General features: G+C 40.5%; 1 protein-coding gene across 6 annotated transcripts in view; it reads right to left on the bottom strand.

The window, feature by feature from the left end:
* Positions 1 to 1608: 1608 nt before the first annotated feature.
* The window catches only part of DISP1 (dispatched RND transporter family member 1), a 219877-nt gene continuing 195130 nt past the window's right edge, over positions 1609 to 26355 (bottom strand). For 2 of the 6 annotated variants that reach the window (XM_065938388.1, XM_065938390.1), the window contains 6 exons: positions 24370 to 24399; positions 17055 to 17178; positions 16097 to 16224; positions 15641 to 15738; positions 13569 to 13666; positions 1616 to 5761 (listed from right to left, as the gene is read on the bottom strand). In XM_065938388.1, the coding sequence (XP_065794460.1) occupies positions 2150 to 5761; positions 13569 to 13666; positions 15641 to 15738; positions 16097 to 16224; positions 17055 to 17178; positions 24370 to 24399 (4090 nt within the window). In that variant the 3' untranslated portion in view covers positions 1616 to 2149. Of the gene's footprint in view, positions 5762 to 13568; positions 13667 to 15640; positions 15739 to 16096; positions 16225 to 17054; positions 17179 to 24369; positions 24400 to 26355 lie in introns of those variants that run through there. The other 4 variants (XM_065938391.1, XM_065938387.1, XM_065938392.1 and 1 more) reach the window with 4 other exon arrangements.

Below are 26355 nucleotides of genomic sequence, written 5' to 3'. Positions count from 1 at the left end.
CCTTATCTTCCTTGGATTTTTCTAAGGGAGCTTGAGTGCACTGGGTATGCACATATGATCCCGAATAGCAGGGTCAGAAAGGAACCGGTCTGAAGGGGCAGCTTGGCAGCAATACAGGAGAGAGACTTAGTGGGCTGAGGTCCCTCAAAGCTGCAACGTGAGGCAGCTGTCAGGCCTGAGCCAGAAGTTATTCCCATCTCTAAGTGAGCTACCAGAAGCACCATTCTGTCTCCCTGGGGTTGGCCCTCCTTCCTGTGCTCTATTGGAGTCTGTGTGGGTCTGGTGTTTGGGCAACGAGTTCAACAACTTTACTTATCCTGAGATAGTAATTGCTCAATCACTTAAGACCTGGTCACGAGAAGAACAGTGGAGTGAACTTGGGATGTGAGTGGGAGGACAGGACTGCTGTTTTCAAATCTCTTTAGGGATGCCATCTGGCAGAAAGAGGAGAGCCGTGTGTTTCCACTTCAGAGAACAGAATGAGAGCCAAATAGCGCAGAAAAACTATGGGACAACAGATTGGGGTTCAACCAAGGTAGTCAGGTGGGGCTTCCTAGGTGGTGCTAGTAATAAAGAACCACCTGGCCAATGCAGGAGATGTAAGAGACACAGGTTCAATCCCTGGGTTGGGAAGATCCTCTGGAAGAAGGCACAGCAACCCACTCCAGTATTCTTGCCTGGAGAATCCCATGGACAGAGGAGCCTGGCGGACTACAGTTCATAGAGTCGCAAGAGTCAGACACGACTGAAGCGACTGAGTAGGCACGCAAGGTAGTCAGGTAGTAAGTTCTTGTCACTGAAGTATTCAAGCAAAAGCTGGAAAGTTACTTCACAGAAAGGTGGTTTGGAGGAGGCGGAGTGGAGTCAATGAACCATAAGACCCTTTCCAACTCTTGACAGCTTTTTCAGGTCCTGAATATCATGCAGATCTAAGATGGAAAACCATTCTGAGAAAATAACAGAATTTTTGGAAAGAACATTGTACTTAGAAATATTCCCTCCAGTTTTCTTCAGAGGATCAAACTGGAGGCAGAATCCAGAAGGAAGAATGCAGTGGAAGGCTCCCTGCCTGGGACAGGAATGCATACTGTGTCAGATGACAGCATGAAAGGAGGTTCTGTCATCTGAAGAATTACCCAGAAAGCGTGCTCCGACAGCTCACGGACTGGAGCTTGATCTAACACAAGATACATGAGTGTCAGTTAAGATGCTGCCTGCAGGTTCCGCATTTCTGGGTATTAGTTGCACAATGAAATCATCCATGCATATCCCAAGACACCTTAGCCTGGGAGAACGCAGCCCTCTGAACACATCCCCTGGGGTCTGGGCAGAGATTGAAACAAAACTGCACAGAACAAGTTCTACTCTGACTGTTTCATCTGACCTGGGGCTCTCTTGGTCAAGATGAAACTTATCATTTCAGGTGATCACCTCTCTACATCTGTGCTCTTCCTTCTGTGGCCCTAATATTGTCACCAGACACAAGATGATGCCCATGACTCCTGAGTGAACAGGTGTAACCATGGAACGACTGTACATTTTGGCTAATGTGGAAAGAAAGACACCAGTTGGATATACATGGGTCATTGGCTTTATGGACAGTCCACCCATGCAGACAGGTGGAAGGCACTATTTAAATGCTTGGCAATTCATTTCTGAATGAGGTCTCATCAAAATTAGAAATTTCAAAGTTGTTTAGTTCCTGAATCCCAACTGAAGTAGCTTTCCTAAAAATCAGTATTTATCTTAAGTCATCAAAAGTCCTAACTACTGACAACCAAAGGCACCAGAATAAGGGTTATCAGGTAAATACAAATGCCAGGGAGAAATGAAAGTTCTAGATAATTCAGACTCTAAATCTTTGACTTACTGCTATGAGAGGGTAGAGAAGCAGGCAATAACTGTTCAAGTTGAGTATAAATGTCAAAAAACAACTGTACTTTTTGAAAATATAAAACCCCAAACGGCTAACACTCTTAACACTCATTAGATATATGTGTTTGTTGATTGTTCATATGGAATCTAAAAATACTTCATGATTTTTGACAAAGTGAAACATGCCTGTTCCTGTATTTTTGGACTCTGTTTCTAAACTTCCGGATTTCTATTTCAAAGGAACGACTGAGGCGCTGGTTTGACACTATATTTATTAAAGTGTTTTTATTAACAAACTTTCGCCAGAAAGTTCCGAGGGTGTTAATAGAGCAGGCACGTTGGCTTCAATGTTTGGTATTGGACAGTCCACAGAATTGCACTTAACTCTCACAATTCTGCCACGGCTCTGTGGGTTGTTTGGGCAGGACCTATAACCGGCCTCCCCTACTAAATGGTTAAATAGAAATTTGGGTTCATTCTGATTTAAATGTTCCGAGCTCACAATGACATCAGTCTGTGATGGGCTCGGCTCTACCTGCCTTTCTGCGTTGTTGGTCTGACTCACTGAAACGGAGTCCTTGGCGGCGGCCCCGCCACTGCCCTCCGTGGTCCCGAGGTCTCTGTTTTTACAGAGTCCCCTTGGGTGAGTCTCAGGACCACAGCAGGCTTTGTGTAAGGCTCCGGCACTTCTGCAGACCAACGACGATGGCTCTACCGTCTTTGGAAGATGCTCTTCGAGGCTCTGAAGACTGTGTACACTGGTCTTAGTGATTTTTTCTTGGGCCTGAATGTGCTGCACTGGGTGGAGGAAGAAACCCCTGGGCAGAGCATTCTGGGCTCCAGGCGGTTTTGCCCTGCACTGTCGGCCAGGACAGGGGTGGATGCGCGGGACCGGATGCACGAAGCCCTCGGGGGCTTGGTGTGCGGCCTTCAGAGGCGCCAGGCCGTTCTGGACGTGCACGAAGCTGCTGGCAGTGGGAGCGCACTGGTGGCACAAACAGTCGCCCATCTGCTGGCAGCAGGGCGGGCTGTATTGCAAATGTTTGTAGGCATTTGGGCAGCTGCATCTCTGATTCAGAGAGAAGAAGTGACACATGGTGTGCTGTTCAAGAGAGGCCTGCAACAAGGCAGAGCTCGTTTCATTTTTGGTGCTTTTGTTGAGTTCACTGTTGTAAGCTGTGTGGACAGGCAGCCCTAAATGCCTTGCCTGGCTGCTGAAAAATTCAGAGCAGATGTGGGTCTCTTCGTAAGTGGTCTTCTCAGACGCTGCGCAGCTGTGGGCTGCCAGAGGTTCCAATTCATAAAACTCATGTTCCATTTCTGATGTCTGGCCCCTGGGATCTAAATGATAAGCATTCAGGGTGTGTGTCTTGCTTGGTCCCTTGTCACTGGAACTTGCAGACAAGGCATGGGAGAAGGCACTGCACTGGAGTTTTTTAGGTAAAGGAATCTGACCGCAGGTCCCCTGCGGCCCAAGGCACCGGCACATGCACTGGAAAAAGAAGGTGGCGAAAGCCCAGCTAATACACATGATGAGCATCATGAAGGTGCCCAGCTGGGTGTAAGCCAGAACCGTAGAGGGCATCATCATGGCCCCGGCCACGAAGGTGGTCAGCGCGGCCATGGCGATGGCAGAGCCCATGCGACTCAGAGAGAAGATCACCTTCCCCTCTCGGTCAGCGTCTGGGGCCAAGCGGTAAGCCACCCCATAATGGACAGCAAAGTCTACAGACAGCCCCACCGCCACCGAAATGGTGACTGACTCCAAAACGTTCAGCTCCCAGCCCAGCAGGACGAGGGAACCCACGGTGACAAATATAGTTCCGGCGATGGAAATGATGGCATAAAGGCTGATGATGATGTTCCAAGTGGTCAGCAGCATCACACTGAAGGCCACGGCCACGGACAGCCCCATGGCAATGAGGGTGCCATCGGAGAGGCTGTCCTGGAGGTCATAGAACTCCAGATTGCTGACAAACCAGCCGTGGCTGAGGCCCTCAGGGGCAGAACTCAGCTCGTTGGAAATCCATGAGTCCACCTCTTTATAAAACTGATGCATTTTTTCATAAGCCAGGGTGAAGAGGTAGGTACTCTGGAACTCTAGCACAACTGCCCTGATGGTGTCATTGATGTCAAACCTCGGCCCCGGGGTCTTGCTGTCTAAGTGGTAGCCTGTGCTCCTCTCCAGCTCCATGATGGCTCTCTTGATGCACAGTTCGAAAATCTCCTGCTTGTAGGGGAAGCTCCAGTGGCTGCAGCAGGGGTATAGGGCAGGCTCATCGCAGTCCTGGTTTTCCATCCACTGCTTAAAGGTCTCGATGAAGCAGCTGGTGAAGTCCTGTTCATCGGTCTGGTAAAAGAAGGTCTGATTTCTCAGTTTTTGACAGAAGTGCAAAATCCAGACCTGCGAAGCTGGACTAGCGATGTTGAAGGCGCTGTCCAAGGTCAGCTTCCCTTTGCTCTTAGGGTTTAGGGGGTTGCCGTTGTCCTCTGGGGATACACCCCAGATGACCGTGATGGGCATGTGGAGCTCCTCTCCGTGGTGGACGCGCTCGAACATGAACAGCTTTTTGTACTCGGCGTCGTAACGTTCAAAAGGGTGAGACGACCTGAACACCTGAAACTCGGACAGCTCCAAGGAGGGCAGCTTCATCTTTGGGTTTATGCAGACGATGTAGGCCCCGCCCACCGTTAAGGCCAGGAACCAGAATAGCCAGAGGTAGCGAAACTTAATAACGATGCACGGCAAGACTTTTTCAAAAAAAATTCGAGATGCTTCTGAAATGGCAAAAAGGACTTTGTGGCACCTCTGACAGGCCACCGTCCAGCAGCTTTTGTTGTCGTAAATCTGCTGCTGGGGCTTCTTGAAACAGCTGAAGATATTAAGCAGATACCGCTCATGCAGGACAACCACCGCCGGAAGCCACGTGACCATCAGCACGTAATTGACGAGGATGGCAGTCCCCGCATACACCCCGAAGCATCTGATGGCCGTGATGTTGCTCACGTAGTTGGCGTAAAAGGCAGCTGCCGTGGTGAAACTGGTGACGAACATGGACAGGGCAGCGTGCTGCAGCGTGATGCTCACTGTCTCTGATGTTTCCGCGTGAGGCTTGTCAAATTTAGTATAGTTCCAGACGTCACATAGGACGAAAGCATCGTCTGCTCCAATGCCCACCAGAATAATGAGCGCGGTGAGGTTCATAAAAGGGAAAAATTCAAAGTTAAACACCACGCGGTAGAGAAAATAGGACACGATCAAAGAACTGATGATGGCAAACATCGTCATCAGGGTGATGAACATGGACCTGGTGTAGATGCACATGACTAAAAGGACGATCACCATGGCGATGGCGGGATACACGGTATCCATCAGAAGATAATCCTGAAACAAGCTGTGCTTGATACCAAACTCAATGCCGGTGACAGTGGTGACGCCGTCGGATGCGTTCCAGTTTTCGAAGTTGTCCAGGTAGATGTTCATCATGCTCTCGCCTTTCTCGGTGGGCGAAAAGAGCATGCTGTATTTCAGAGCGGGCGTGGAATCGGCTGTCTTCGGGGCCATGAAGTCCTTGTCCACCAAGTAGTGGAGGATCTGGTACACGGCGTTGTACTTGGTGCATTTCCGTGGCACGTTGGTGCACTTGAGCTGGTCCTTCCTCCGGGCTGCCATATCCCAGCAGTCTGGCTCCAGGGTGCCGTTCTGGTAGTGTTTGGCGCAGGTGCGGAGAAGCTTCAAGGTATGAGAAACATCGCGCTCCACGATTTTCTGGCAGGATGATCTGTTGTTCAGAATAGCGATGTAGTTCCCCAGCGTCCAGCTAGGGCAGCAGGAAGCAGCCGTGGTCCTCTGGCAGAGATCGCCAAACTGCGGATGCGATCGGATCTGCGGAGAGAGAGACAGGCGGAAGGACTGCCGTTTAAAATCGGTTCATGGAAAGGTCTGAAGGACGGTGGCCTTGAGGGGCAGGAAAGTTACCGGAGTTACAGAATCATCCTCTGGAGCTGTCAGTTTGACTACAAGGTGAGATTCCCTCCCCCACCCCACCCCACCCCCGTGCCCAGTCTGCTTTCTTCGGCTACAGAAGGCTCACTTTGTTGTTCCCTTGCTCAGTCTGACTCTTGGTGACCCCATGGACTGCAGCACATCAGGCTTTCCTGCTAGGTTACTTCATTTTGAACAGTAAACTACTATTTGGGGATGACATCCAAGTGTGAAACAATTTCAATCAATGCCAGTTTGGGTTCAAACAGGAGGTAAAATTAACACCTCTTTGGTAAACAAGCCCTTTCAAAGTCACTTTAAAAAGCAATTAAATGGATAGGCTGTGAAGCATATGTATAAACACCTACTGGATTAATTAAGAGAACAATTGCCCAATTGATATATGAAATGAATTTGTGGCTTCACCTAAAATTTCTGGTGATCAGCATGAAATATTTGGTGACAGAGGTACTGTATTTCAATCATCTTAGGTGTAGGCAAAGGTGATATTCTCTAGGAAACTGTCAGTGAATCAAAAAGTGATCCTGGTAATATCAGAAGCAGATGCTAAAGATACATGAAAAACCTGGAATAAAATGGTTTCCTGATATATAAGTAGAAAGGGGAAATGTTTCTAAATTAAAATGATATATGTATGATTTTAAATAAACATATACAGGTAATAAAATACTTAAGTGGGAATTTATTTCTTCCACAGCCTTCAAAGTTTATTCAAGTTGGCTAACCAGCCCTCCCGCTTTGGGGAACTTTCTGTTTGGTAAACAGAGGTCTGCTGCATATTAGTTAAGTCTAACAATTCTGGATTTAATGTGGACAGTATTTCATTTGGAACACTATTCCTGGAGAAGGCTTTTCTTCTTATGGCTGTTCTTCTTATAGAAAATTGAAATCTGTTCCAATGCCAAAGGTGGCATTGGTAAGGTTAGAGTGAAGCCTGTACAATCCTATTGCTTTAAAAATCTATAAATTACATGAATGTCCCCTCAACCCTGAGGCTGAGAGTAAGAAATATCCCCCTGCTCTTGAGCCTGTCCAGAGACTTCTCTGGAAGCACCAGGGCTAAAGACGACCCACTCCTATCACTTTCCTCATCTCTATCTACCAAATGTTGTTCCAGGGAAGAAACTCCAAAGTTCAAGAAGGGCTCATGGTATTTTTTTTCTAATGAGATTAAAACCACCCTTTCCCTTTTATTAAAGCATGTGTGTATGCTCAGTCATATCCGACTCTTTGCGACCCCTTGGACTGCAGGCTGCCAGGCTCCTCTGTCCTTGGGATTTTCCTGGTAAGAATACTGGAGTGGGTTGCCATTTTATCAATCATGCACTGAAATATTTTCTCAAAGTAGAGATGTTGGCACAAATCATCTTTAGAACTCAGACTTATCCAAGAACCAAGTTACTTGTAACTCACTAAGCCCTGGTGATCAGCATACTTTACTGGAACTTATCTTGCAAGGGGCACAGAGTAGATGAAAGGAGATTGGCCATATACTGGGAACTGCTGACGTTCGGTGACCTGCACATAGGGATTCGTTCTACTAGTATACTTTTACATCTGTTTGATAATTTCCATAATAAAAAGTTGTTTTTTTTTAAAGCTACTCAATTGGGAGTTAAAAAAAATGAATCAAAGGGTTGTTATACAATATACTAAAATAATGCTGATTTTAACAAAGGCTTGATTTTCAAGCTCATTTTTAGAGAGTGATAATTACTGGGCATTTCATAAAACAGGATGATTAACATTTAATTGTTCCTATGTAAAAACATTCACATAAGCTCACTCAGGGGGAACTGAATCACCTAATAAATAACAGGAAATCCTGGAATAGCATCTCTCAGATAACCAGTTTTATCCCATAAAGAAATAACAGGCAAGTCCCTGGGCTCAGCCTACTGAATTGAAAGAAAGGTAATGCATGGTGTCTGACAGTTTTCAGATGGAAGAAAATGAACCGTATCCATTACAAAACCCACTATCAGCTAGAAAGAACATATCTGTACTTGTCCAAATAACCAAATGCCAAAGATAAAGGAAACAGGGTTGCCAGCTAAAACTGGGGGAAAAGGCACAGAATTCTGTCCTTGACTAACCTTTTCAAAGAATTGCAGAGGTTTTTTATATGTGTATCTGACCAGAGATTAAAAAGTTGGACATGACAAACACAGACCAAATACTACTTTGACGGCTGCTATCAAAAATAAATGCTAATGAGCCTCTGGAGGGCCAATCCTCAAATTCAAAGGTGATGCTGGCTGATGTACAACCTTTGGAAAACAGTTTTTGAGGACTGTTTTAGAGGGTAAAAAAATAAGGACAGAGAATAGACATTTATCCTGAGTTGGATGCCAGTGCCCTGGCATGGAGCTCAAGGGTCATTTAGGCTTTCAGGGAGTGATGCTGTATGTCCCCATCCATCCATCCATCCATCCAAAAGAAAAAATATTTATTGAGCACCCATGCAAGACAAATAAGGCAAATTGGTCCTGCCCTCAAGTTGCTCATGGTGGGGTGGGGAAATCAGACAAGAAAAGCAACGATGACAATTCGCATGAGAAGTAACATATTATGTTTATGAGTCTATGTGAACCTGTGAACAGAGTGCCAAAGTCTGTAAGTGCAATGAGAGAGAAGCATGGCTTAGTCATCTGGGATGGAGATAGCGCGATACAGAGTGATATGTTACACTGTGGGGCTGAAAGGGCTTGGCAAGCAGGTGTATCTTCATGCAGAAGGCAGCTGCAGCTTTGCATATTTTTGCCATCATAGGAATGATTTTGAAATCTTTGAAGTTTATAAAAATAAGGATGGAGTTTCTGAGAGCCATTTCTTGCAGCTGTCATGAGGGAACGCCCTTTTCATTCTAGGTATTCACAGATGGGAGTTTTAGGTAATCATTTTGCATGTGTGGTAATAACACGCCTTTGCACACTTCCCTGGTCAGATGGGAGCAGGGGTGGAGTTGTCTTCAAATAGAGAAAAATAAGAAACCAGCAGAGTTTAAATGATACTTTAACTTTCAAATCTAATGGCCAAGTTGGAGATATGGCAAGATGTGGAGAAAACAATAAAGGCAAGAAAATTAAGTCTTTAATACCAGGTTCAATGAACTGCTGAACTCTCACTCCCCACGTGACTAAGTTCCTCACGTATAAAAGTTGAAGGGAGCCTAGAGATGAAAGAAAAAGCAAGGGCTCCAGAGTTTTCTTTAAAACAAGCATCAGGGAACTTCCCTGGCAATCCAGTGGTTAAGACTCTGAGCTTCCACTGCAGAGGGCTTGTGTTCAATCCCTGGTTGAGGAACTCAGATCCCCCATCACATGCTGCATGGTGTGGCCAAAAAATAAAACCAAACAAACAAAATCTCCAAGCATCAGGAAACACATTTCTAGAGTCTTCTAAGCTTCAGAGGAGGGGGGTGCATTCCAGCTGTCCACAAAAGCTATGTAAGTAAAAAGGGTACCAAATTTCAAATCCCTACTACAAGCTGATTCCTCTGAGCACCAACTTCTACAGTGTACAAAGATTAAAAACAGGGTAGAGTTTCCAGCAGTCAAGATTAGACATACAAATATCTTTGTTACTAATGACTCTCTGCCAGCATGCCCTACAGGAATGCAAAAGTGCAATAAAAAGTAATGAAGACAGTCAGAGGAAGCAACTGAGTCCACTTTTGAGAGAGTCTAAGAAACCAAGCATTCTGTGACGAGACAGACACAGCATCAGAAACAGAAGCTCTACACTCAAGAAACCAGCACCCATCTAAACTGTGAGTACAAGTGGCATGTAATTTAAACGGGAACTGGTGTTTGAACTCAATGTGCTATCAACACAGGCAGGCAACAACTGAAACACCTGGTCTCATGGTGACATTACACTGATTACCAGATGCTTTCTGGAGTCAACTGACCAACGATGAAGCTCTTCTGCTCTGTATCATTTCATATGTGTCTCATTCAACTTGATCATTGTTAATAATCAAGTGCTTAGGTATGATAGTTAGGTATGATAGTGAGTGGGGAAAAAAGGAAAGACTGTCAAGTAGCCTCAGGACACTGTTTGCTCAAAGCACCATAACAAATAAAAGTCCCCAAAGGGTCTTGAGCTGGGAGACTCAAAAAGGTACAGTAATAATCTGAAATCTGAATCGTTAACCACTAGATATTATTCTCTGATGGCTCAAGCAGTAAAGAAACTGCCTTTAATGGAGGAAACACAGGAGGTGTGGGTTTGATCCCTGAGTTGGGAAGATCCCCTGGAGGAGGAAATGGCAGCCCACTCCAGTATTCTTCCCTGGGAAATTCCATGGACAGAGGAACCTGAAGGGCTACAGTTCATGGGTTCAAACAGAGTCAGACACAACTGAGTGGGCACAAGACATCACTAAATATATTATCTCTGTGAGAAACACACTGTTCTAGGTTCACAGCAAGAGTTTGAGGCTAGAATACAAGGGTATTTGCAATTGGCAAAAATAGCATTTAATTTAAAAAGCTCAAATTACAACCATACTCCTTGAGGTAGAATTTCAGGGCCTTGGTTATGTTTATTCATTTAATGGTATGCATCTGTAAGTGGCCTGACCATTCATTCAGATGTGTCTTTTGGTCTGTTCCTCACATTTTCACAAAAGTACTACAGATTGTTACGTTCTTTCAAGGAAGTGAGTATAGGCTTGAACTCACAGCTAACCATTGTTATTATGAGCTCAGTAGAGAAAAAAGGACAAGCAAAGTACATCTACTTTTTTCAGTAGTTTAAATTTTGCAGATGCTTCAAGCCAAACTATTAGAAACCACAGTATTGAGATTTCATTGCTTTATCCCTTGTAGAAAAGCTTCTGGTATATCTCAAGTACCAACCTACTTGAGATATGGTTTACAAACCAAGTAAGAATCAGCACTGTACCTCTCATAAACCTGCTAAACCTGCTGTTAAGAACTTTCTTCAGAACATCATACTTCTTTTGGAAGTATGGGAACAATCTTTTCCTGTCTTAGTATGAAGGCAAGATGGGTTTCTTCTAAAAAACAAATCTGTAGCTCTATTTAAGTGACTTTTGTCTCTGACCATGAATTCCTCTGCGCTGGTTGCCAGGGAAGTTAAAGACAAATTTGAAGCTCACCACCATGCAAATACACAGAATTGTGGGGTATGCATTATTGTATGTCCAATCTCATCCTTAGCTTTATTTTCCACCCACTATTGTCCCTTCAAGTAATTCATTCAATTATTTATCCTTTCTGTATGCCTTTTTGTAAGGTTCCTATTGGTGCTGATATTTTATCATCTGAAATATACACATATATGTATATATAATATACTCTTCACTTATGAAAGCTATAATGGCACAGTACTGCTTACTGGTTTTAGAGTTTTTGAGTTCATTGAAAATCTAAGATGTACTCATAGAATAAATTGCTAGCTTTTTAAAAGGTACTTATTCTATTCTAGGCCATGATGATTCTTTGAGGTTCATTTGAGTGGGAAATGGTATATATAGCAAAACAACGCAAAACATAAATGGGAGAGGGAACAGTAATCTGCATTATGGAAGCATAAAGAATAGAGGGTAAAGAGACTCTAGAATTAGACTTTTGTTGTTGTTTAGCTGCTCAGTCATATCCGACTCTTTGAGACCCCACAGGCTGTAGCTTGCCAGGCTCCTCAGTCCATGGGATTTCCCAGGCAAGAATACTGGAGTGGGGTGCCATTTTCTCCTCCAGAGGACATTCCCGACCCAGGGATCGAACCCACACTGCCTGTATTGGCAGGTGAATTCTTTACCACCGAGCCACCTGGGAAGCCCTGGAATTAAGACTTGGCTGGGTTCAAATCCTGTATCTGTCACTTGCCACCTGTGTGAACTTTCTCATCTGCAAAACAGGCAAAATAACAGTGTTTCATTCCTAACACTGTTGTGAGAATTAAATGAAATAATTCATTAAAGTATTTAGAATAGTTCCTGACAAATATCAATAACACTCAAAAAACATCAGCTGTTAATCAATTGAGTGAATTCAATCACTTTAGTGTCTTCAAGGGAGGGAAGGTCTTAAAGATTAACTGCAAGGGTAGGAATAACAGGGTCTAAGAGGTTAATGAACTGTTTTCATCCAAGGTGTGATTATAAAGTAACCAGACTGGCTTAACTTCTCTAAGCTTAACTGCTCATCCATTGAAAGGTATTATTCCAAGGTCACAGGTCTACTGTGAGAGATGTAAAATACCCAGCATAAAGCCTTGCACACAGCAAGTGCTCTCTAAAGTTAACTTTAGAGTCAACTTTCTGTATGAGAACGGTTGTAACCCATAACAAGGAGAAATATGCTCATAGTAGCTTTCAAAAATCCACTGATCATTGTAGAACAGAACAAAATATGACCAAAATGGCTCACTGATGAAGAAACTGTAGACTGTTTACAGATGGTTTGTGACTTTGGTCTATTTGGAGTTGCAGAGAGACAAGATGGCACTCACAGAAAATCCTGATATCCTCATCGATGCAAAAGTTATTTTCAAAATATGTAAACGGCCTCTCCGAATGAAGAATGAAGTCAGAAGATCTGGGACCAACTAACTAGGTGACCTGGGTAAGGCACTCAGTTCTCAGAAGGTCCTTTTATCAGCACAGGGACAGTGCTGGTCTGTGGGTGACCTCAAAGGGTCCTTTCTACCTCCTATGCATTAAAGAATCCTGTTAATAGAACAGGTGATTTATTTCCCTGGATTGTCAGTCTAGCTCTTAGAGCATGTGATTAGATTTTCAACTGACAAGTGATTTTACATTTTATTGGGTTTCATGCTGGAGTTTCTCACTTGACAATGCTCCACGGTCAGGTAGACCAGCTGAAGTTGGTAGTGATCAAGTCAAGACATTAATTGAGAATGGAATTATGCTCAGAATACAAGTTCCTCTTCTGCCTTGTTACTGTGCTTGGATGAGGCCATTAGTGACCTTAGTGACCAGCAGTTTCTACTTGGAGAAACTACGTCTGAACACATGAAATGGACTGCTCTTCCAAGGCTGGTAGTTGACTTTATATTTTCTGGTGCTCCACAGAAGATTAGGAGTGGAAGTACCTGTCTTCTTATATCCTTATGTCTTGTTAAAGCATCAAGGTGTTCAGAATTCAGAACAATCTGGATTGGATTACTCAGGCGATTTCCATAGATATTGTATTTATGCTCTTTGATGTCCTCTTTCCTAGCCTTTGCCCTAAATTTTCCTTTGAGGTCACCGGCCAAAAGGATCCATTGATTGCCAGAAAGGTGAGCATTTCATTGCATAATTAAGATGCTGACAATTGCCTCAGGGGGAAAAATGGAGTGAACAATGAAACTAGGAAAGAGAAAATACAACAAGAGAAGAAAAAAAGGCTTCACTATTATCCTGAAAGGAAATAAGCTGTGAAATAACACAAAAGACTATGAAGGACAAAGAACATGAGTGGGAAAGAAAGAGATCTTTATTAAGGAAGATGGTATGTTTTAAAGGTGGGGAAACAGAAACACTTTGATCCTGGGGTCGAAAGAATGCAAAGCCATTCTCCTGGTGTTTATTCTTCAGTAGGTAAGCCACTTAAGTGCTTTCATCTGATCAGGCACCAGGCTCAGCAGTAAAAGGAGTTTCAGAAATACAACCTTATTTGTGCTGAACAGATTTCAGTTTTACTTTACATACCCTTGAATTATCTACATTGCACATTGATTTAATTGCAGGTAAATTCCACAATGTCTCCCCTCCAGCTGAAGTAAATACTACTCTGGAATATCGGTCACCTGGTGACAGGGGGGAAAAAAAAAGAAAAAGGTTTATAAATTATTCATTTATTTCAGAAGACTCAGCATTCAGAAATCATTCAATCTGGGAAACCACATGGGCAATTCATTAGCAGTGGGGAATCCTGTCTTTCATTAAATTCTAGGAGAAAAATGTAAAAAAAAGACTTTTTTACATATTGCTTTAGCTCAAAGCCTTTGTCGACTCACTGTATCTTAAAAATTGTAGCAGTTATGTGACATATCTAATTCTGATCAGACTGTAATTAGGAAGAACAATCCATAAGAACTTTTGGCAGAAAATCAATTGAATGCCTCCCTCTTAATTTCACAAAATATCACCACAGTGGTATATAAAATCAAAGAATGAGGCACCAAGGCATATCAAGAATGGATTATCAGGGTGTTCTCTGTGGCAGCTAACTAGAGAGCAAAGATGGCAAATGATCAATGTTAAAGCACTAACTAAAGTCAACTAAACACAGAATGCTGGCCAGGATCACAGACTCACTCCTCATTCTTGCTGAGTGTTCAGAGTTCTAGAAAAAGTATTTTGAAAATCATACTGTTACAAAATATATTTCCGAACAAGGGAGGCTGTGTGATATCCTGGAAAGAACATGGTCTTTAAAGTGAAAACTGGGTTGTAACCAGCTTCTGTCATTTACTAGCTAGGTGATCTTAGGCAACTAACAGCTTTCCTGAGCCTCAGATCCTCATCTGTAAAATAAAGACAGCAACACTTTCTCAAGTAAGTGTTGAGAATTAAATGAGATAATGAAAAATAGGTACTCAATAAGTACTGTTTCTGCTCCCTTACCCATTAAAAAATTAACATAAGTGAACTGAAACAAAGTAGGTTAATTTTATATGATCGAAATGCCAAATGGTACAAACAAAGAAAATCGATTTGCAAATTTATGAATAAAGCTTTATTACATGAGCATTTATTAATGGTCACAAAGTTTTCTTTAGTAAACTCCTGTCTTCAAGACAAAGACCCTCAAGTTTGAATAGATATAGAAACATCTAAGACCCAATCAGGTAGGTCCCCTAGTGATCTAAGAAGATAAGAAAAAAACACATCTTAGAAGGATTTTCAACAACAAAAAAAGCTGAAACCAAAGAAGCTTCAATGTTAATATTCACTTAATCAGAAATTGAAGTTATCACAATTCCCCACTTGTAACCATGAGGGCTAATCAGTGACATGCAAAGTTAAACATGTTTCTCTGAGGCCCTGAACTCTTCTTTCCTGGCAGCTACAGAGGAACCAGGCTGACTCTAGGCCACAGCCAATTTTGTTTAGTGAATTTGCTGCCAACATTTAGAGATCTGTGATGCCATACTGAAATCAGGATTCCTGGGCTCTGGGAATTTCTTACAATATTTGGGCCCTCAGTTTTTCAAGGCCATATTCTGCCATATACTCTTCAATCACCATCACTTCCTGCTGTCTTAACTCAGTTCACTAATCTCATCCATATATGAGCTGGGTCACTGAGGCATGCAAGCTTTGAACCTCTGGACTTTAATTGTTCGTCTTTTTTCCTCTAATGCCTAATGACAAGGCAGGCACAAGAAGGCTATTAATACAGGTGTTTTGACAGTAGATTATTTCAGGGTTCAATCTAAAAATATGTGCAAGGAGTTTTTTTATATGACTTGAAATATTGAGCAAGGTCAATAATTTTATTAGATTTATATCTTTCTTAAAACTGGCTATAACTCAATCCTCTCATTATTTTTTTTCTTTTTTGCTCATTATTTTTTTTAATTATAGGTAAATAAATTCAGATTAGTGGTTGACTAACCTAGAGAAGTAAAATTACAAGTTAATTAAACAAAATCTCTTGAAGCATGACAGAAACAGTAAAGCTGTGTGACCAGTCACATATACCCGACAGTCTAGGTTATCAATCTCGTTCAATCTCAGGAAACTCTGAGAGGTTTGTCATCTATAATGCCACTCACTTGGAACGTCACAGAAAAAGCTGTCCTTGTGGAAGTTCCAGTCAACTTCTCTCTTCTCTCTTTCATAATGATCGTCTGACCATCTATCATCCCGATGGCTGAAATGGAAAACAATTTGATCCTCAGTCAGGTCCTCACCATTCCAAGGATGAGAAACCTACCGGTAACAGTACTGCCTCAAAGTCATGACCTATTTAGTGCTTGGTATTAAGTTGGATGGATGGGCATAAGCAACCGCCATTAATTTTCTCACTTCTGAAAAAGGAAAAAAAAAAAACAACCCAAACCCAAAACTTCACTAACAGACAACACAATCTTAAAAGACAATGACAATTTTAACACGCTCAGTGGTAAAGATTTTGAGCCACACATTTCAGATGGAATTGCTTTGCTCAGGCAGTGTTTAGAAGTGGAATTCATCAGCAGTGTTTTGTCTAAAAGTTAATAAATGGTTACCTTTTGGCTTGTTCATCTGCATATTTAAAGGGGTAATTTGCTAATGTTGCTTTGTATCCTGTATTTTTCACCATGTTATTCCATGTGACCAGTCTCTGGCCTATTGCAGTCCCTCTTGGTTCAAAACCCTAAGGCAAAATATTACAAATTCCCATTAGTGTACTTCATTTCAGGCTAAGTATAGTTATAACAGCTTGGGAAGGCAATGTCAAGGTGATGGATAGCTTTCAACAGAAAATAAATACGTTCCTCACAGCTACTCCAGAGGTGAACTGCATTAAAACAAGATGATTTGACATAATAATGATCACCTATTTACTGTGACAAATCAGCCTGATTCTTTGGTATGTTACATATCTCAGGAAAAAGGAGGATAAAAAACTTATCTGAAGCTTCTCTTCTATATGCATCCCTAGCATTTAGTAAATACCTATTTTTATGTTATAAAACATCATGGTCAAATTAAATTATGTTATGCATGTTTTACAAAGTTTATCGTTATAATTATCCTCATTCATCTTTTCCTCCCTATTCCACACCCGAGGGACATCTATCAATCCTTAAAAACAGACCCTGCTCTCTCTCAGTAACACTGAAATTCCTTTAACTTCCTCGGGAAAAAAAAAGTGACATTTTGGTTTTAAAGATTTTGTGAAAATGTTTTTATAGTCTGCAGATTCTTCAATTTACAGCTCTTTAGGTTAACATGGAGACCAAGAAACAGACTTCCAGATTTTTGATGGTGAGCAAGTTCCTTGACCCCCTTTGAGAACCTGAGAATACAGACAAGTCTTCCCTCTTTCAGAAAATGACTGTACTTACTGATGGCTTGAGAAGGTTTCAAAAGAGAGGGTACTAGATAACATAAGACAAAGTGTCTTAAAGTGCTTACTCTTTTGAGATGATCAAAGGCTAAATAAAATAGACCAGCAGATTCTATTGGCTCAGTTTTCCTTACCAGCAATGGATCAGAGAAATCAGGAAGCTCTGGCACTAATACTCCAACCAAGGCACAGACCACGATGAACACCGTGCACAGGCCCAAGACAACCACAGGCCAGTCTGCTATCAGGGCTGCGTAACTACAAGAGCAGAGAGAGATCACAGAGAAAGCCGCTTAGAAGCAGAGTAAAGTTTTTTCACTACCTAACAGAGCAATTTGTTCATTCTTCCTACTTTAGACCTAGTACAGGTATTTGTCAATGAAAGATCTACTGAGATTATAAACTGTTGTTTCTCAGTTGCTAAATCATGTCTGACTCTTTGTGACTCCATGGGCTGCAGTATGCCAGGCTTCCCTGTCTTTCACCAGCTCCTGGAGTTTGCTCAAATTCATGTCTATTGAGTCGGTGATGCTATCTAATCTGAAAGTGAGCATAATGTCCATTTCTGACAAGTAATATTTCATTGTTAAATCTGTGCCTGGGAAAAAGATCTTGAATCTACACTTTCTAAGTGGGAAGAAATATTTTAACAGAGGCTCCATCCTCTTTGCAGTCTCTTCCAGAACTTTTGTTTCTCCAGTTACTCCTTTCTCCCTACTTTCACTCCATCACCTCTTGAAAAAGAACCCAGCCCGTAAACAGGTTCAGGTAAAGCTTTAAGAATTGTTGTTTTTGATGCTAAGTCATGTCCAACTCTTTGTGACCCCATGGACTGTAGCCTGCCAGCCGCCTCTGTCCATGGAATTCTTCAGGCGAGAATACTAGAGTGGGTTGCCATTTCCTCTCCAGGGGATCTTTCTGGCCCAAGGAACAAACCTGCATCTCCTGCATTGGCAGACAGATTCTTTGCTGCTGAGCCACCTAGGAAAGCCTGTAAGTCTTAAGAATAACCAAACCAAACTGAAACCTCCCCATAAACCTATTAACCTTCCTTTTAGTTAAAACAAAAAGTTGGACACAGAACAACAATAATGAACTTATTCACTAGACTGTGAGCTACATGAGGACAGAGACTTTTGATTGATTGAGTGGTTGATTTAGTACAGTATTAGTGCCATCTTCTTTTTGCTAAACACATATGCTTTCTTTTTTGAAAATTATTTTTTATTGGAGTACAGTTTTTTACAATACTGTGTTTGTTTCTACTGTCCAGCAAAGTGAATCAGCCATACAGATACACACATTATATCCGCTCCCCTGGGAATCCTTCCCATTTCAGGCCACCACAGTACATTAAGTAGAGTTCCCTGTATGTTCTCATTGGTTGTCTCGTTTACACAAAGCATCAGTACTATGTACATGTCAATCCCAATCTCCCAACCCCTCCTACCCCCTCTTCCCCCTTGATACCCACACAGCTGTTCTCTGCGTCTGTGTCTGTTTCTGCTGTGCAAATAGAAAAATGATACAGAAGATCCTGTCTGCAAAACAGTGCCTTTTAAAAGGTGCTTGGTCACTGTCTATTGATTAGATGAACAAACACCCATGTATCTATCTTCCCTCAATTCTCCAATCACCATGGCCTGGCTGTGTTTTCTTACTACACTTCAGAAACTCCTGTTACCAAACCCACAGTCAAGTCATTTCTCCCGATACCCTTCCCATACCCTCATTCACTATCTTCCACTGAAAGACCTGTTTCTGGGCCCTTCCATCAGATCCTGGACCAGGCCTTCTTCCTAACTTGATGCTTGCAGATCTAGCTAACAACTTAGTGCTTAATAGAAGTTGACTAAATTGAACTCTTCTAAAATTCAAAATGTATTCTGCCAACTTCAGGTTTCTTGAATTTTTATTAGAGAAGAAAAGAAACATCTAACTTCTGGACAACTACTCTTCAAGTCTCAATAGTGTTAGCTCATTGGGCTGCTGTGATGGCTATTTCTGGCTCATTTGAAATAGACTTCTTGCTCAGATATTTTTAGTTTTTTCTTCAAAATCATGCTGGCAGTTCAAGGAAAGCTTGTGGCTCTACAATTCTGAAAAAAGCTACAAGATGTCTCTAAGAATAGATGGCTGATTTTTATATTCTGATCACTAAACTTCATAGATCTGGCTTCATGGAGATTTTCACATTAAATTTTAATAAGAAAGTTAAAATATAACATAATTATGTTTTAAGGGCGTACTTGCACAGGCATTTTTCATTATTTTTCTTTTAAAAGCAACCTTAGGATAATAAAGAATAGCTTGCACCCACTAAGAGTTCCAGTTGCTCTCATGCTTTACATAGATTATCATCTCACAGAATTCTCACAACAACTTTATGAGATGAAACTGAGGCATGTCAGGTTGAATAACTTGTTCAAAGTCACAAGCTGGCTCCGGTCATGAAACAAGTATGTCCTGGGGATGTAATGTACAACACAGTAACTATAGTTAATAATACTATACTGTATATTTGAAAGCTGCTAAGGGAGTAGATTTTAAAAGTTCTCACTACAAGAAAGAAAAAAAAATTGTAACTGTGTAGTGATGAATATTAACTAGACTTATTGTGGTGATTATTTCACAATACATATGAATATCAAATTATTATGTTATACACCTGAAACTAATATAATGTTACATATCAATTATATCTTTTAAAAAAAGTCACAAAGCTAGGAAGTCAGGTAGTCTGGTTTAAGAGTCTGGCTTCTTAGTCACTATGATATCATCTCTTGATTCGAACACAAGAGAGACAAAAGACATCAAGAATAAGTCAACTTGCCACAAACAGATGCTTTCCAAAATTGTCATTTAGAATTAAATTCCTAAGCCACTCTCTTAATTTCTCTGTGCAAAATCATGTAGACCCAAAAGACTTCGAGTTTGAACATGATTCACTAGACTGTAAATTCTGCATTTAAAAACTCATTAAGGAAAAATTATACTAGATAAGGTGGAATAATTTAAGAATAATTCTGAATATATTGAAAACACATAAATCACAATATGCTGATTGTAGTTGTTCAAATGTAAACACCAAGTGGTCAGAATCATTCGTATTTCCAGAACACACCCAATGCTTATATTTTCTATACTTTATTTCCTTCTCCACCAAATGCAAACCAAGATGAAAGTAACTGGTCTGAAGCAATAAAATCCTTTGTCAATAGCGCATTTGAGACTTTCTGTTCATTGCTTCAGGCTTAAAAAAAAGTCCTTTACATTTTAGACCTTTAAAATATCAGCCCTATGAAGTGAAAAGGGCTCCAGGCTTACACAATTACTCATTATACTTTATATTAAACGGATCAATTTTCTTTCAAATAAACCAGAAGTTATGCATTTTTACCTACAAACATGTTATCAATAGAAGACCACGGGCCCCAAATTGCTTAGTTTTCATACTGTGGTTTAATTTACCTATATAATGACTTTTTGTTTGTGTTCTTGAAAAATCTGCACACATGCACAGCAATCTTAAAAAACTCATTCAATAATTGCGTTTTCTTGCCTTTGAAAACATTTGGTTTTGATTTTACAGCACTGCTCTCTACCATATCCGTGCACTGACTACATATGGAAACTTTCCGGCATTAGTGATTCCAGCACATTTCTTCCAAACATGTTTAACCTCACCCTATTACAAGTCCACTTCTTCACACAGCACATGTTTCACATGCTAACCTTTCCTAGAGACAACTGTTCACACTTAAGAAATGGAATCACTATCCTGAGGATGTAAAGCACCATGGGGGGAAAGCCCTAACTCTTTTGAGTAAGTATCACTCAGACAGTGGTTCCTCCTAAATATCACACAATGACTGAGGCTATTTCTGCTTCCTGCTGTCTATGCTACGATGTTGTGTAGCTATGGGCACCATGTGGGAAACAAAAGTTTCATGTATAATATGAAACCCAGACAATGGTTGTAATATTATGACAAAAATCTAATAAAGCAGGAAAACTGGAGAAGTAAAGGAAATTAAAAATGACCTATAAATCTTACAGCTATATTTTTCTAGCTAATTCCCTTCATGATGCATCTGAGTTCAAGGTACATATTCTAAGTTTAAATTTGAATAAAGGACCTGCACATTCTTTTCTCTGAAATGTCAACTACACATGCATTGGAAGAATTTTCCAAAGGACCACTCTTTTACTATAATATGTTCCGGTGTATACCATGTAGTAATTGTCTTTCATCTGCCTGATCTAATTTTGTACATCTTTAGACCACGCTACAACATAATTGTACATGCCATCTACTTCTCCAGCTCCTGGATGACAGCAGGCAGTCATTTCTTAATGACTCACTGACCAGGTGACGGTTTTCCTCAAGGCCCTACTGCTGTATCAGCTGCTTAGGTTGGCACTGTTGTATTTGGTTGGCCAGAGAGTTTGTTTGGGTTTTTCTATATGATGGTATGGCTAAACCTGAATGAACTTTTTAACTAACCCAATATAAAAGAGTACATCATCATCTCAACAGGTCACATATCAAACAGTTCAGATATGAAGGATTCATTCTCCTATAAAATGACAGATAACAGGAGCAGGGTGAATGGATTGTGTTTGTGGGTAAACTGCAGATCTAAGTGAGTGGGCAGGCTGCCTAGCACCCTGATCCAGGCTGTTCCTGCCCTGCTAAAGTTTTCAAGAGGTATTGACCTTGATGGCTCAAGTGGTAAAGAATCCTCCTTGCAGTGCAGGAGATCCGGATGTGATCCCTGGGTTGGAAAGATCCCTAGGGGAGAACATGGCAACCCACTCCAGTATTCTTGCCTGGAAAATCCCATGGACAGAGGAGGCTGGTGGGCTACAGAGAATGGGGTTGCAGAGAGTCGGACATGACTAAGCACACAGGTATACATGGCAAGTCCCTCAAATATACTCATAGATTCTCAATCACCTTATTATTGGGTTTACTCTGGAAAAAGATCAGCAATAACTATTAAAACAAATAAATGAAGTTCTTACAGGGCGAACTTATGCTCATGTGACATGGGGGACCAGTTTTAAATGGACCATTTATATTACAATAAGACCCTCTGTAGTAAACTTTCCTCTCTTAGTTTACAAAGATTTTTTTTCTTTTGACCTTTGCTGCCTTTCTGGAAACCCTCTCTTCTTTCTCCCCTTCCTTTCTGAGCAGAGAGCTAGGCTGTAGAGAGTATGAGTACCTCGGACCTCAGGCCTCTTTTCCTGACCAACTACCCAGTCCTTAACCCCTGATAGCCTGGCTTTTGCTCTAGTGAGTCTTCTGAAACTGTCAATATCAACTAACTGTCTTGGTTTTCATCTTCTTTTACCTAAGCAATATTTAACACTTTAGCGATTGCTTGCTTCCTAAAAAAAAAAAAACTCTTCCTCCTATGTTTCTTCCCTTCTGTTTCCTTTAATATATTTTCCTTATCCCTCTTCTCTTTTAAGGGTAAGCATTTCTAAATGTCATTAATCCTAACTTTTCTAGTGGCATCAACTATCAATTTAGTGGAATATTTGAAGCTTATGAAATTTCACAGAAGAAAACACTATCGAACTCTTTCTTGTGAAGTAATAAATTCATTCAACAGTTAGCATTACATAGCAAGGATGCAGGTTTTCTGGGAATAAAATCATAGCAGATAACCACTGTCTGAGTGATATATAAAATCATAGTAGATATTATAGAGGATATGAGTAACTATCCTCAAAGAAGTTAGAGCCTAATTCAGAAAATCAGACAGGTACACAAATACCTACAGAACTAGATCAACAGAGGTATATTTTTACAGGGATACAGATTAAAAATTTTTGTGAATTCTATGAAGGAAAAGATTACTTCAGTTAGGGTGGGAAAGGGGAATCAGAAAAGGCTAATTTTAGGAAGAAGTTGTATTTACATGTGCATCTATTGAAAAGAAGAAATTAAGACTTTTAAAAATACAAATCTTTTAACAGAGAAAAATATATATGACTCTTTCAAAATATAAAACTTTTGGTCATTTAAGAAGACCCTATTATTTCTAGAAAAATGGAAATTCATTTTCTTCATGTCATATTTACTTGTATAACCTCTTTCCTTCATCTTTTTTCCATAATTTTTTTTGTTGCAAAATTGGGTAAAAAAATGTAGTATATGCATACCATGGAATATTGTTCAGTCTTACAAAGGAAGGAAATTCTGACGCATGCTACAACATGGATGACACTTGAGGACAACATGATAAGTGAAATCAGAGAGTCACAAAAGGACAAATGCTGTGCTTTTCCACTCATATGAGAAGTTAGAGTAACGGAATTCATAGAGACAGGAGAATGGTGGTTGCCAGAAGCTGGGGGGAGGAAGAAATGAGCAGGTACTATTTAATAAGTACAGAGGTTCAGTTTTGCAGGTTGAAAAAAGTTCTGGAGACGGATGGTGGTGATGTTTGTATAATAATGTGAATGTACTTGGTGCCACAGAAGTGTATACTTTAAAATGGTTAAAATGGTAAATTTTATGCTATGTCTATTTTATTACAATTTAAAAATTAATATTTTTAAATATAAAAGAAGTTTACTAATTAAAATTTATGTAGCAATCTTACTCCAAAGAGAGAATAACTCTCAGGAAGGCTTCAGAGCTATCAGCATCTGAGCTTCCTTAGCAAATGAATTTCAAATATCATGAAGAATTTCTTAATAACCTCATATCTGGAATCACTATGCACAAGGACATCTGAGGAGACAATGCTTTTTTTCGGAAACACTTGTCCATTTAAAACTTTGATTTTCTATTAAAAAAAAAAACTTAAAAATTTCCACATAAAAGAGTACTTCCATCTTAACATGATAAAATTTTTATAAAAAGACACAGACAAGTCATCTGAAATAAACTGCTGTGAGTTCAAGTCATGGCAGTTGACTGGATGGTTTCTCTCTCATCAATAGGTAGGACATTGAGAAGCCAAGTCTTACAGGAAAGAATTCAAAATAATCATGAAAATATAAATGAACAAAGTGAAAGTGAATGTTGCTCAGTCGTGTCAAACTCTTTGTTACCCCATGGTGTACAGTCCATGGAATTCTCCAGGTCAGAATACTGGAGTGGGTAGCCTTTCCCTTCTCCAGGGGATCTTCCCAACCCAGGGATCAAACCCAGGTCTCCCACATTGCAGAGAGATTCTTTACCAGCTGAGCCACAAGGGAAGCCCATAAGTGATCAAACCCAACTAGAATTTAAAGGCTAAAAGACTCCTTCGGGATTAAAACCACTTTTTGGAGTTCAGGATTCCTCAAGCAGCCAAATCCGAGGAAATATAATTTTCCTTTACAAAAATACAAATGAGGAAGGCAAAAACAGCAGCAAAACGTAAAGAAAATACTAAAATGGGAAAAGCACATAATTATTTCATAAAATGATCCAGACTACTTTACCTTTTTGGTAACTTGAAAGGTCTGGATGGTCTGGAAAAAAGCAAAGGAAAAACAATCAGAAACAAGGCATCATAATATATACTAATGCTTTATACATTTAACATTTCACTTATTATCTCTCCTTATGAAAGAATCCTTGAAGAGTTAAAAAAGACATTTCTATTTGAGAGATTTTGGATTTAATAGTGAATGTTGACCACCTTGTATGCCAGTAGGTGGCATATACTCAGATGTTCATCACAACCTCCTAGGGGAATCATAGTCATACCAGACATTCTCCAAACCTATAGCTACAGATTCCCTCATCTCTCTCACAACAGGAAGCCACATACCTGTCTCCAATCCGAGCTGCTTCTTACTTATCAAGGATCCACCAACATCTTTTTCTTTTAATTTGGACATCAATACCTTCTTCAGCTAGAAATATCATATCGCCTCTGCAGTTACAAAATTCACTGCTCATGTTTCACCATTCTGGAAGACAATGGTTCTCCCTGTGTGGGATGAAGACCCCTAGGAGTTCCTCATATCCTTCACAGGGTTTTTGAGGGCCTCACTTTTCCAACCCCATATCTCTTTAAGGCTGGGTTTCCTCCATAATATATGTTTCAACCAAACAGCAGACTGCAATAGACTGACTGCAGAAGCAAGTATGAGAAGCCTGCTGTCTCCTATTAAACCACACATCAAAGAGACTTACAAAAATGTGAAACAGTGCTAATCACCTCACTAAATTTTTTTTCATTTTGGAAATTATTTTTCATAACTTATGTTAACATGTAAAGGGTTTACAGTCATTATTTTAAAAGAATTAAATTAAAAAATTTAAATTTCTCAGTTTCAATTCCAATGTGGTACATATCAGATATGACACATAAAATATTAATACCTCTAGATCCTTAATAATTTTGAAATACGTGTAAAAAGGTTGTGAGATCAAAAGGTTTGATAATCATTACAATAATACTGAGAGGATACTTAAATATTTGCTTAGTAAATGAGTAATTTCCTACCATGGTGTACTCTCTCCTAATCTGAAATCTGCCAACAGGCTGTCCCATACTTTGAGGAAACAAAGCAAAATGAAACATCTATTTTTGGTTTTTCTACTTCAGTCTATTACTCTTCCAGTAGTTAGACCTCTGTTAGGAAAAGACCCTGATGCTTGGAGGGATTGGGGGCAGGAGGAGAAGGGGATGACAGAGGATGAGATGGCTGGATGGCATCACCGACTCGATGGACATGAGTTTGAGTAAACTCCGGGAGTTGGTGATGGACAGGGAGGCCTGGCATGCTGCAATTCACGGGGTCGCAAAGAGTCGGACACGACTGAGCGACTGAACTGAAATCTAAAGTTTCCTTTCTTATTTTTCCCTCTCTATTTACATGTCTCACTAATATATATGTGTTCATTCTGAAAAAAATATTTATTTAACTCCTGGTATTGCCATGAATGAGACCAACAGGGTCTCAAACTTCACGGAACTCACATTCCAGAATGTACTTTGTATCAATCTGCTTACAGAAAAGATGCATATGTTCTAAATTTCATGTTTTTTGTACATGTCCTCATTGATGACTCTAAGCCCCTTAAAAATATTATACTCAAGGAGATGAAAGAACCCCAGAGATTGCAAGCACTGGAAACAGTCTTCGAGAAGACATATCCCAATTTCCATCCCAGTCCTATTTTTAGAGATGAGCCTCTGTTTGCCTTTGGTCATTCAGGGTCTTAGGAACAGAGCTGCAGAGAGAATTCATGTTTCCTGATCCCCAATTTGCTGTTCTTAGCCTTGTGTGTGTCAATCTGTAATACCAAGGGGGAAAAATGACATAGGGATAATCATAAAATATTCATCTGTCATATATGAAAATAAGTAGTATTTCTTTGGGGAGATATGGAATTTAGAGTTTCCAGTAAGAAGAGCATAAGAGACCTTGTTGCTTCACAAATAAATATGAGACCAAGCATTTGTGAATATTCTT

Source organism: Muntiacus reevesi, chromosome 5 (genome assembly GCF_963930625.1).
Source record: "Muntiacus reevesi chromosome 5, mMunRee1.1, whole genome shotgun sequence".
NCBI lineage: Eukaryota > Metazoa > Chordata > Mammalia > Artiodactyla > Cervidae > Muntiacus > Muntiacus reevesi.
Note: the sequence above shows the minus strand (reverse complement) of the source record. Positions and strands in the feature narration are given on the sequence as shown.